This window comes from Lycorma delicatula, chromosome 9, assembly GCF_047948215.1.
Source record: "Lycorma delicatula isolate Av1 chromosome 9, ASM4794821v1, whole genome shotgun sequence".
In the NCBI taxonomy this organism is placed as follows: domain Eukaryota; kingdom Metazoa; phylum Arthropoda; class Insecta; order Hemiptera; family Fulgoridae; genus Lycorma; species Lycorma delicatula.
This window is the reverse complement of record NC_134463.1, coordinates 62498056-62511559: the sequence shown is the minus strand read 5'-3', so window position 1 is coordinate 62511559 and position 13504 is coordinate 62498056. Positions and strand designations below refer to the sequence as shown.

The following is a 13504-nucleotide window of genomic DNA, read 5'->3' as shown; positions in this document are numbered from 1 at the left end:
TAATAGTTTTTTTTTTAATAAAAGAGTTATCTTGTTTGTTGAATTCTTTTTTGAATAAAAATGCTTTGCTAGTCTTGGATTATTGCAGACAGTTGTTGCTGTCTAACTCTATATACTTTCCAAATCTTGATTTAATTTTTGTGTCAACATTGCTTATCCTTCTTAGGCTTCTCAGATTTGAATCAGTTAAGATATCTACATCCTTGTCCAAATGATGTTATTTTTTATTGTATCTTCATCAATTCCTTCTCCAATCTCACTAATTAAACATCTTTGATATTGTACTTATTTCATATCATAGTTTAAAGCAGGAACAATTAACGTTCTATGTGAAATAAGTTTTATTTTCTGGTTTATTATGTAATAATAAACTAAGTAGTAAAATAATGTAAATTAACCTAAGTAGTAGTCAAGTTTTGTGACTTAACTACTTAGGCAGGCCAAAGTATATTTATTAATCATTATTATTTGTTTACTTGGCTGTTACATAATTTTAGCAGTTAATAGTGGATTCTGATTATATAAATTTCTAGTTCTTTAATATAAAATTTTTCTCTGTTTGATGCAACCAGTAATTTAATCTTCTTTTTTTTTCCTGTTTAGCCTTCGGTAATTACCGTTCAGATATTACTTCAGAGAATGATATGTATAAGTGTAAATAAATTGCAGTCTTGTACAGTCTCAATTCGACCATTTCTGAGACGTGTGATTAATTGAAACCCAACCACCAAAAAACACTGGATCCATGATCTAGTATTCAAATCTGTATAAAAATAACTGACTTACTAGGACTTGAACGCTGGAACTCTCGACTTCCAAATCAGCTGATTTGGGAAGACACGTTCACCACTAGACCAACTCGGTGGGTTTATTTTAATCTTATTTTCATTTATCAGTACCCCACTGAAGATGCAAAATTTCCAATACTGTGCCTGAAGTATCTATAAATGTTCTACTTATAATATGCTAATCATATGGATATAATTGACATTGAAGTATTTTTCTGAATTGAAATAAATAAATTGCATAATTTATAAGCATATTAAAGCATAAAAGTGTGTTTTTTCTTAAGGATTAGAAATGTTAAACACAAATCACATTCTATAAAAGTTCTGTATGAAAAAAGAAATATTAAAACGGAGTTCATGTTTCGTTTCCTTTTTTGATTTTTAAGTTAAAATTTTCTACTGTTGTTCCTACTAGAAATTTATTGATGTTACTCCTCTTTATCTATTATTTTACATTATAAATAAATTACAATTCCATAATGAAAATGAATACAAAAGTAGGTTTGTGTTTGATGTAAGATTGATGTATATTTATTATATATTGCTTCACAAAGCTATACAAAAACCAAATTAACTATACCCCATACCAACCAAATTTGGTAAGTATATAAATACTTTTCAAAAGTATACTTACTAAGTATCTGGAAAGTATAAGGTTTGATTCTTTGTTTTATTTTTTAGCAATATAGTCTATAATGAACCTTGGCGTCCTCCATGACAGTTACCCACACACACTAGTCTACTCAAACCACTCTCCCCTTCCCAACACCTTCACTTCATCTAGCAATCATTTACTGGGTCAATCTGATTTTTTCTTCTGAATATCATTTTTGGTATCCTGTCTATTTATTTTTGAATGCACACAAGCCAATGAACCTTTGTGAAGTATACAATATCCTCTCCATTCATTAGACTATAGGTTTATTATTTCTTGGAGTCAATAAATTAATATTTAATTAGTTCAAAATATCAATAGGATAGGCAGTATGTTGATGAAGTGCTATGAAATTCTTAATGATTACTAAAGTAGTCGGTTTACTCTATTTTCATTAATAGTTGTAATTGTGTATGGAGCGGGTCTTTTTCTTCAAACTGACAAATAAGAAACTGCCTGCATTTGGTTTTAACTAATTTCCTGCTCTACTAAAATTTATCAATAAGTGGTTCCTTTTAATTCATGTAATTTTTGTTTTCCAGTACATAACATCCATCCCTATTTCATTTCAATATTTACGAAGGGCAAGTCAAAAGTTATGTTATATAATTTATTTACATAAAGGTAGAGGGTTCAATATGTACATTATTTTTCTATCTAGTCGCACCTTCCCCTTGTCAATGCATTTGGTCCAGCAGTCCACAAGCTTGCATATTCCTTCCAAGAAGAAAGTTTTCAGTTGGTCATGAAGCCACTTTTGTACCGCTTCCTGCATATCTTAAGTTTGGAAAATCGACAACCTCGCAAAATCCTTGAGTGTCCCAAACAGATGAAATTTGGAGGGAGGAAGATCTGGGCTGTAGGGAGGGTGTTCCAGTTCCTCAAAATTAAACTTAATGGTTGTCATGCAACAACACATCCACAATAGGCCTTAGTGTTTGTTGCAAATTGCTGGCTTCAGCTTGTTATCTAACATTTCACTATAATTCACGTTGTTGATAATAGCCCTCTTTTCCATGAAGTCTTCCACTATAGGCCCTATTGTGTCCTAAAAAATAGGGTTAGCTTAACCTTTCCCATCAGTGGGTCAGTCTTGAATTTTTTCTTAATCGGAGATCCCAGGTGTTTCCACTACATACTCTGGAGTTCCGATTCCAGCTAGTAGTAATGAACCCACGTTTCATCACCGGTGACTATTCTGCTTAAAAATGTGTCACCTTACTTGTTGAAGCAATCAAGTAAACACTGGCAGATGTCAACACATTTTTGATCTTGTGTTTTGCAGTAGGTTGTTTTGGTACCCATTGCGCACAGACTTGACTGAAGTTCATCAACTACTTTTTTTTATATTTATAAATGATTACATAACTCTACACAATTGTAGATGGATTTCATCTGAAATATAATGATGTAGCAAAATGAATAACTGACTCATATTTGTGCATAAATCTAAGAGGAGTGATTCACTGGCATTAGTTGATGGCTCTCCATGCATAACCTATCTTCACATTATAGGCTATTCAATTTCTTGCACACCAAAAAGCACAACTGATTGGCACTCAGTGTTGGAAGTCTTTTGTACGTTTGCATGGTTTTTGGTAGCAGAATGCACAGCTGACTGACACTCTGTTTCAAAGTCTTTCGTATGCACACATGGTTATTTGAATTTCTGTTATTTGGAAACAATAAATTTCTATGAAAATAGATTTTTTATGGAATTTTTCGTTACAATTCATTGTCATCGACAACCATATGTGCAAAATTTTAGCCCTTTACCTCATCTGGAAGTTGGTGAAATATTGCTCACAAAATTCTGACCAACCCGTCATGGAATTTATATAAAGCGTATAAAAACACACTATTAGCAATATCAGTTGATGCCAGGTGAGAATAATGGCATTAGTGACTGAAGGTCACTAAGATCACAAAGACTGAATTTTTTTGAAATTAAGTTTTTAAAAACGTTTTACCGTAAAATTTGGTTTGGTTTCTCATTGCAAAAATTTGAAAATTAATCATGTGCAAAAAACATTCCAAATTATTTATAATTCAAAAATATTTGGCAAGGGCTATATTGAAAATAGTTAACTATATATAAACTGTAGATGAAAACATTCCTTATATTTAACACTTTTTTGGGCATTTCATATATTAATAGTAAAATAATTTCATATTAAAAGTTTACCAGTATTTACATGGTCAGACCTTAACTCAAAATTATCATAAATATCTTTGTATGTTTGTGTTTTTTTCTATGAGATGATTTTCAAAATTTGATTCTCATGTTTTGAGTAGTGCTTGTATTTTTTATATCTGTGTGTAAATGTATGTTGAGTTTGCCCAATATAGCATTTAATGAGTCACTACAATTTTTGTACTCTGTGTTGTTGGTAATTTTGTTTTAAAAGTAATACAATTTTTCAGCAAAATGCTGTAAATTTTACAGTATATTTTATAATCATTTCATATGTAGTACAATGAAGGGCACCCCAAACTTTTATTATTCATGATGTAGAATGCAAATTTATTATTTGTTAATAAAATAATTAAATATGGATTTTTATAATTAAATGTAGCTGAGAGATGTAATAAATAGAGTTTTAACAAAAGTTTATTCACTACCATATATAGAAAACAGATTTATAGATCACCATTATCAAATAAAATGTTCTTTAAATTTACCAAAGAGTTTATTATAAACATTTATTCTTGATGTAATATGAAAGTGAAATTATTTTTCATTTCTTGGTGCATCTTTAAATATATTTATAATGGAACATTTTTTTAAGCAATTTATTTTTCAATAATTTCCAAATAGTGACATTTTTGTACTTTTATATAATTTTTTCATTAGTTAAATAAAAGTGTATACACATTTTTTTTATTTTATACTTTTTAGTCTCTACTAAACCAGAAATTTAACCAGTAGTTATTGTAGCAAAATTAACAGTTGCAAGGATGTACTTTTTTCCTGTTCAGCCTCTGTAAATCACCGTCAGGTGTAATTTCATAGGATGAATGTGGATGATGATGTATGAGTGTAAGTGAAGTGTAGTCTTGAACAGTCTCGGATCGACCATTTCTGATATGTGAGGTTAAATGATGTATTTGTCCAATTATTAAGTATTCATTGTATTTAAAAAATTGCGCTGTACAGTAGCAATCTCAAGTGAGATTTTGAGTAACTATTTTATCATGTGATTGTATAGCTAACGAATTTTTAAGGTTACCATTTTGTTAATATCAGTGCATTATTACAAATTTGGAGTTTCAGACGAGTGAATGTGTAGGTAGAGTAAAATAAAGTTTTTTTATTGTAAACTGATTTTTTTAATCATTATTGTGTTTTTACAACACCTGCGGAATGTATGTTTCAATTGCATTACAACACGTAATTTTGAATTTTTTTTTAGCAAAACTAATTTATCTATTTTTTTATATTAATATCTAAGTTTTATTTAAATGTTATGGGAATACAGCGTAATATTCGGTATTTTTTTATTTTGTTTTATTTAATTTTCGTCTTTTGGAGAAAAATGTATCCACTTGTAAATTAGTTACCGTTAATCAGGTGGTTTATGTTCCTAATGTTGAAATATAAAAGATTATTCTGAAAACTCTAAATTATTTACATCTTGAACGAGTTTTGGATTTTCGAAAATAATAGGCATTTTAAATTTATAATATTGTAAACAAGAATTATTAATCTTTTCTAGGATATCTTATATTGTAATTATTTGAACAGTAACCTATAATAGATTATTTCTGATTCAGTGTGACTGTGTTTTGATTTTACATGTGCTAGTAAAATAAAACATTAATTTTTATTATGTTTTATGAAAAAAATGAGTGCATGAAAAGATGAATGTCATTTTGTGCTAAGACTTTTTTTTCACTAATATTTTATCATTGTATGTTGCTTACAAATCCCCCATTTATATGCTGTTTATTATGTTGGATTTTGTCTATTAAAGTATCCGGATTAATTAAAATTTGCATTTAAAGAAAGCATGAGTTTGCATTGGTAAATTCATTCTTTTTGGTGGATGAATGAATTCATTCATTGGTGAATTTTACTTTATATTGGATTGCTATTTTACATAGGCTATCACTAGCTTTTAAAAAATAACACATCCAGTATGTCATGTCCTTCTCAAACCATAACTAAAATTTGGGCAAAACTATTTCCATTTTGAAGCAGCAAATCATTTTTTTTTCAGATTATGATTACAATTACTAAGAATTAATTATATTTATAATTTCTAAGAAGTGAAGGAATGTAGCAGATATGACTGTTACAAGAAAGAGGTGTTTTGATCATGTTTAGCTTCTTTGGTATTTTTGCTATTACAACCTTAGATATGCATTTATATTTCCATTTTATTTAGAAAGATGAAAGAAAATAAATTATGTATGTAGTAATACTACCCTTACTCTGGGAATTAAGTATTTGAGTTAACTGATTTTGAACTGTATATCTCTCCCTTTGATTGATTATTGTAAGTCAGTAAACTGCATTTCACAATGAGATGTTTTTGAAGCACTTGGAAATATTTTTCAGAATGGTATCTGGGAAATTGAAGTGTCTGAGATAATATTCCAAATGTTGAAGTCGTATACCTTCAGATTATCAAAATTAGCCGGCCTCCATGGTGCGAGTGGTAGCGCGATTCGGCCCTTCATCCAGAGGTCCCAGGTTCGAATCCCGGTCAGCCATGTGGCATTTTCACATGCTCTACTTGTCATTCATCTCATCCTCAAGTAATATCTAAAGGTGGTACTGGAAGTTAAAAGAAAAAAAATTATGAAAATTAAACATTGTATATATTTTTGTTGCATGCTGTTTGTGGCATTTATTAAGACTAATAATAGCCTTAGTTGTTGGTGCCACTTAAAATACAAAATACTTATTGCTTTTTGTACATACATTTTATTAGTTCTTACTTTGGTAGTTTTTTTGCTAGGCCTTTCATTTTTAATACATGGTTGATAACCATAATTTTTATGAGCTATTTTACAACATCCGTACTACAGTAAACTAATTTATAGGTGGTTAGCTTTGTACAAATCCCTTCAAAGATTGTCAGTTACAAGTTCTAGGACAAAACATTTCTTAAGCATATATGTAGGTAGCACAATTGCCGTACTTCCTCTTAAAATCCTTTTATGTTGACATCTTATAATTTTAACATTTTTTTGGAAAACTAAAAATTGATCTTTATCGACTTCCCAGTTAGTAGCCTTAACCAACTTTACAAACTTTGAGAGTAAGACATTCACAAGGATGCCACATAAAAGCATCAGATTAAAACTTATTTCAGACTTAATGGGATTATTTGTTATGAAAAGTTTACAGTGATGAATATCCACCGGTAAGATACAAAGGACTAAAAAAATAGCAACAAATTATGAACATGACATGTTTTACATGATAAGATTAAAACAGATTTTTCTGTTTCTAATGATTGCATTACTTTTATTTTATTTAAATACTTAGTTTTTGAATGAACAAGTTTACAATTTGTATCAAGTGAATTTCCTTTTTTTTATTTTTTAAATATTACTAAAAGTAAATTTTTCTTTATCGTTTGATCTCTTGAAATTTTAATCTTTTTCAGCTGATATTGGGTTGTGCATTTGATTAAATGCCCAACATGTGTACCTGTTTGTGAGAAATGATAGGATTTTTATCAAGAACTCTTCCTGGTCCAGTGACTAAGGGTTTAACTGCAGCTTTTTTTAAACTTAGGTAATGTATTTTATTGTGTTGTTTGTATGGTTAAAAGAAATTCTGATTAAAAAACAACCTTCAAACTTTGAGCATATTAATTTTTTTTATCTTCAGTCATTTGACTGGTTTGATAACTCCAAGATTCCCTATCTAGTGCTAGTCATTTCATTTCGGTATACCCCCTACATCCTACATCTGAGATTAAGAGTATTTGAAATACTCTACTCTCTTCCCTATCTTCTTGTTCATTACGAAACATACTCCTGGCTGCTTTTTATTTGAAGCTGTATTAGTTATTTTAAAATCACGTGACCATAAGTCATTTTCCTCTTCCCTCCGAACCTCGCTAATTCCTACTACATCTAAATTTAACCTAACCATTTCCCTCTTTAAATTTTCTAACCTACCAACCTGTTTTAGACTTCTAACATTCCAATTTCCAACTTGTAGAATGTTATTCTTAAGAGATATTAACAGATCATACTAATATTGAACTATTAATGATATTCATTTTGATAATATATAAAATTTTATGATCACTGATTTTTTAGTACTTTTGGCAAAAGAAAAAAAAAATTAATTGCTTTTGGTGTACTATTTCCATTTGTTTTTTAATATATAAATTGAAACATAAAATTCTACATCTTAACTGCCTAGTTGCAGAACGTGTGGTATCTCTTTGTGAGTGATATTAAATTGTTTTTCGGTTTAGTACCTTTTACTATATAATGAACCCCAAAAATGCATACATCAGCTAAAATCGCTATGTACAGATGTTTTGTTTTTGTTTAGAAATAAAATAGGAAAGAGTTCTAAAATTAAGTTTTAGAATTGATGTAAAATGAAACAGAAAGGAATCTGAAAAGCTTCCTTTGCTAGATAATTTGATGTGTAAGTATGCTGAAGATACATTTTTCTATATTATTTTAACTCCGTTGAAACATATTTTCAGAGATTTGGAAATATCTTCTCATTACATATATATATAAAAATACTAAGAGAATTTATTTGCAACATTTGAATAAAAAAATGGAGGCTTATTACAAATATTTGCTTATCTACTTTGGTATTTTTGAAATTTCATGTTTGTAAGTAAAATAACTTTTAAAAATATAATTAGTCAATTTTAGAGCTTTTTGTCATTTTTTTTCACCATTGAATCTGTTCTATCTGCTCATTATATCACTTTTAGGAAAATTTGAAATTATATAAAAATAAAAAAGGATTTGCCATGTTAGTTTAGATTAATTATAATTAAACTTTTCCCATATTTTACTCGATATGAAGGAAATTGTGGCATTATTTTCATACATGATAAGTTGTTATTAATTGACAAATCTTTACTCATTAAAAAATGTAATATCAAAGGAAGGCCAGATAAAAGTAAAAAAATAGGGTTCCATTGAAATTGCAGGTTGAAAGAAAATATGTTGAAAAAGGTGCTGAGGCTAAGGCAAGGAATATGAAAAAGAGATCAGGAATTAATAGTCTGGAAACATTCTTCCATAAGAAAGGTATCATCTACCGGCATATTAAATCAGAATAATGAGACTATTTCAAAGGATTAATGCAGTGATGGATACTAGGATGCAGGAACAAGGATATTGTAATAGAAGATGGATTATGGATATGGGGTTTAGTCATTAAGAAACAATCTAGTATTGAGGAAAAGAATAAATATATATATGTATTTTTACAAGAAAGTGGATAGAAAAAGTTTTAATTTTTTATAATTTCTTGGGGTTTTAATTTTTTATAAAATCCCTTGGTTGAGGTGTACAGGTTGATTTAGTAGTGTACAGGTTGAGTATCAAAGAGCAAAAAGGAGAGTTTTAGTTACATGGATGGCTGTAGATTGAGTCTCTATCTTTCTACTTGACAGTGCCGCTAGCAAACATGGTGACTCTTGAACACAAAGTAATTTGCAGAGTGCTAAATATGAATCTGTAGTTATAGTATAACATGTGCTCTGTTCAAAGTTTAATTGTAATCCTCCAAATGACAAAATTTTTTGTCATGGAAATGATCAGTTGTTTGAAATGATCAGATGCACGTGTAAAGGGAAGAATATGGCATGATCAAGGGTGACTGGCGAAAATGTTGAACATGTCAGGGAGTCTTTGCTGTGTAGTCCTACTAAATCTGTTAGGAAGGCTGGCTACGAACTAGTGGTGCTGGTGTTGAGTATGGAAAGTAAATGCTTATATATGCATCCATACTGTTTAAAGCTGTTACAGGCTTTGGAGCCCACTGATTATGCTGTTAGCATAGACTTCAAGATCATAATGTTGCAGCATGAAAATTATGACTTAATTGATTGTATTCTGTTCAATGATGAGCCAACATTTTATCTTAATGGAATAGCTGATACATAATATTCATGTCTGGGGGTCAGAAAATCCCCATGAATTCTTACAATGGAAAGGGACTCCACATTGAGATAATGTATAGAAAACGCATCCTTTAACATATCCCAACAACAAGTTTATGGGCTGTTCTTTATTGCTGAAGCAAGTGTAACAGGAGTTGCTTATTTGGATATATTGTGCACATGATTCTCTTCCCAGTTGGAAGATGGACCACACAATTTTATTTGGCAACAAGGTGCCTCCTCACTAGTATTATACTGTATGGGATCAATGGAAAGATGATTTCCCTGAATGCTGGATCAGTCAGCACGGATATGATGACAGAGCTTGTTTGCAGTGGCATTCTAGGTTGCCTGATATGACCTCATGTGATTTTTTCCTTTGGGTTTTATAAAAAATCTTGGGTATGTGCCTCTGCTATCTATTAATTTATCTGATTTGAGATAACGGATTAAAATACATTTCACTTCCATTACTCCAGGCATGCTATTTAAAATTTGAACTCTCCTAATGATTGGTTGGTGTCGCATGACAAGATGAGATGCTCACATTGAACACTTGTAGATAAAACCTGTAACTTACTTTTTCATTATATTTGTTATCCATTATTGTAAGTCAGAGTTAAGGGATATTAAATAGCTTTAAACCAGGATAATTTTTTTTCATACACTTTGTTTAAAAAAAAGAGGAGAGTTTAAAATTCTAATCAATTTATTAAGGTCTTAATTTGAACCAATCAAATACCAAAATTATTACAAAGTGTAAAACAACTGATATTAAAGATTATCATCCAAAGATTAATATTTTATTTCAAAATAGACTGATAAAAGAAATTCAGATGCATCACTCTATCATGGAATAAATACTGCGTTCTTTTCTGTTAATTCACTACCATTTTAAATGTCACCATTTAATTCAATATTATGTTATAATTAGTTAAATTTCACTTTCATTATTAATAAGTTGTATATAATTGTGTATTTAATGTTAATTAGACGAGGTTAGCAGGTGTTAGATTATTTTGATATCGTATTATGTGTTTGGTACACTGGATCGTTAGTTAATTACCTAATGTAACCTTAACCTTGACCTAAATTAACTAATTGTATATATTAATCCAATAAATAACTTGGTTAATTATTACTTAAGTACAATATTTATTTTAGAATTTTTAGGTGTTAGTGAATAAATCTAAAAGAACCAGGTCGCTAATGAGGGTTGGGAAGACTAATAAAAAAATTGAATTGAAACATCTTACACTTATCAGTAATGTATATGCTGGCTTGGACAAAAATAATGGCAGAAGTTATTACAAAAATTGTTGAAAGGAAAATGTTAAATAAAAATAGATAAAATTAAAATCAAGATTGTAAGGGAGATTGCTTTTGAGAGGGACACTTTTTCTAAGTTAAAATGGAAGTGGACTGGCCACATAGCAAGAATGTATAAGAATAAATGGGCTAGTATTATAGTAGATTAGACACTCTTTAAAGGCACACAGTTAAGAGACAAAATTAGGGAAAAAGAAGAGATTGATTGGAGCTAGTGGAAGACAGGAACTATTAGAAGAGGAAATTTAAAAAGAGCGAGATAAAGCCAGCAGTATTACCTTAACTCAAAATATGACTGGTCACTGGAAAGGTTAATCTACTAAGAATAGGAAGGCTATTAATCTACCAAGAATAAAATATTTATTTTATGTGTTACTTGTGTATATTATATTGTATTAATTTTTAAAAAAATCAGTTTTAAATAAAGAATCAAGGGAGAGAGAATAATATTTCTTGGATAGGGAACATATGAAAATCATGTAATTTCTATGTAATATTATTTGAAAAACATATTTTTACCCATTTTACAAAATTTACCCATTTATCACTAAAAAAAAGTGAAAAAGTGGTGGTGCAGTAACAATAAGGTTATGATATTAAATTGTATATAATATGAATATTTAATGTTAATTAGATGAGGTTAGTGATTAACCCCATCGGCTTGGTGTAGTAGTGAATGCTTCTTCCCAAATCAGCTGATTTGGAAGTCAAGAGTTCTAGCATTCATGTCCTAGTAAAGTCAGTTATTTTTACACAGATTTGAATACTAGATTGTGGATACCGGTGTTCTTTGGTGATTGGTTTCAATTAACCACACATCTCAGGAATGGTCAAACTGAGGCTGTACAAGACTACACTTCATTTACACTCATACATATCATCCTCATTCATGCTCTGAAGTATTATCTGAAAGGTAATTACTGGTGGTTAAACAGAGAAAAGAAAGAAGATGAGGTTAGTAAGGATAGGTAATGTTCAGTTAGGTTATGTTGATGATATATGCACAATTAATCAATAAACGATTCATCATAACCTACACTCACTTTGCTCGCTAAAAAACAAATTTTTTGTTTAATACATTGTAATAATATGTTTAATTAGTTTTTTTTTTTTAGACAAAGAACTTGCATGAAAAAAAGTGGTGGTGCAATAACAAACAAGAACCAACAAAAGTTTTGACAAAAACCTTTGTTTGGGCTATGATAACCCAACAAAGCAGAAGTCATTTATTGTTTATCTTTTAGTGGTCATAATGAATGTAGTTCATTTTGAAGTAGGTGCATTTGGATTTCTTTTTTTTTTTTAATTTTGCTTTTGAGCTTTTGTTTAAGAGCAGTTATAAGTATACAGTTCAGTAAAATAATATATATGTTTATATATAATTTAATAATTTCTATTTAAATCTTTATAAAACAAAATTAGTACTATAGTAAAGTATAATAATATATTATAAACTAATATTAACAGTATTAATGAATACAGGTGACTATAATTTAATGATTATTATTGTGGTTATTTAATTTTTAGTGCTTGGCAGTCTAACGGAAGATACGGAAGTCACAGTCATAATTCTGTTGTAACAATGCCAAATATGAAAGTAAAGATTTTGCCTGCATTGCAGGATAACTATATGTACTTGGTGTGTATTATTTTTTTAAATATTCCTTATTACTTTTAACAAAAAATTTTTTTTATTAAATTAGTCTCATGTTTTTTCTTAATTATTTATATTCTTAATTCTTTTATATTTCAAAATTATTTAATGTTTATATTCTCATTTTTTATGTTCATTTTTATATCTTTTAATTTTAAATTATATTTGTTTGGGTTATTTGTAATATTGCCATTTAGGAAATTTGTATTTATAAATTTTACAATTAATAATTTACAAGTGCCTAGAGTACAGACTGAATAATAGGCATTTTCCCTGTACTAATTGCTAAAATTTATTCACAGGATATTACATCTTAAGTAGCTTATTTTTATCTATAAATTCTACATTAATGAAATTAGCTGTTTTTACCACTTTGTTAATCATTCATTAAACAGCACGACAAAAGAGGCTACTTCTTTAAAATTCTATCCAATTGTTTGACATTTTTTTTGCAAAGGATCTTTTGGTATTAATTAGCAGCATTTTCTGCAATTTTTTCTGATATCCCTGTTACTTGTTACTAATGATGCCCATCTTAGAAGTTAGGAAACTCTTTTAGTATGTAATTGATTAATATATTCACTCAATTTTAAGTTTTACATATAGAATAAAAACTGAAGCATACTTACTTCATAAATGTATGAAATTTACAAATACATTAAATTTGACAAAATCATGATAAAAATATTATAAACTGAATGTATTATTCAGTTACATGCTGAAGAGGTTTCCTTATATTTTAAGAAAAGTGCCATTAACAACCCTGTTACCAGTAGTCTGTAGTATTATTATTCAGAAGTCAAACAGTTTTGGAAAAAAGTGCTGTGGTAATTGAATTGAAATATTCTGTGGAAGAATAATTTCCATGCAATTGAAAAATGAGTTGTTGACAATTTTAAATTACATTGCATGACAACTATCTCAGTAACTACATTATTTCTTGCTCACGGAATTTTTTTTTTTCCAGTATAGTCAA

The 13504-nt window shown here is 29.1% G+C and overlaps 1 protein-coding gene across 7 annotated transcripts in view; it reads left to right on the top strand.

Moving 5' to 3' along the window:
- The first annotated feature begins 4569 nt into the window (after window positions 1–4569).
- Window positions 4570–13504, top strand: part of tzn (hydroxyacylglutathione hydrolase tenzing norgay) — a 30505-nt gene continuing 21570 nt past the window's right edge. For 2 of the 7 annotated variants that reach the window (XM_075374667.1, XM_075374668.1), the window contains exons 1-3: window positions 4571–4729; window positions 7062–7192; window positions 12402–12513. In XM_075374667.1, coding sequence (XP_075230782.1) covers window positions 7119–7192; window positions 12402–12513 — 186 coding nt within the window. In that variant the 5' untranslated portion in view covers window positions 4571–4729; window positions 7062–7118. The other 5 variants (XM_075374662.1, XM_075374664.1, XM_075374663.1 and 2 more) reach the window with 5 other exon arrangements.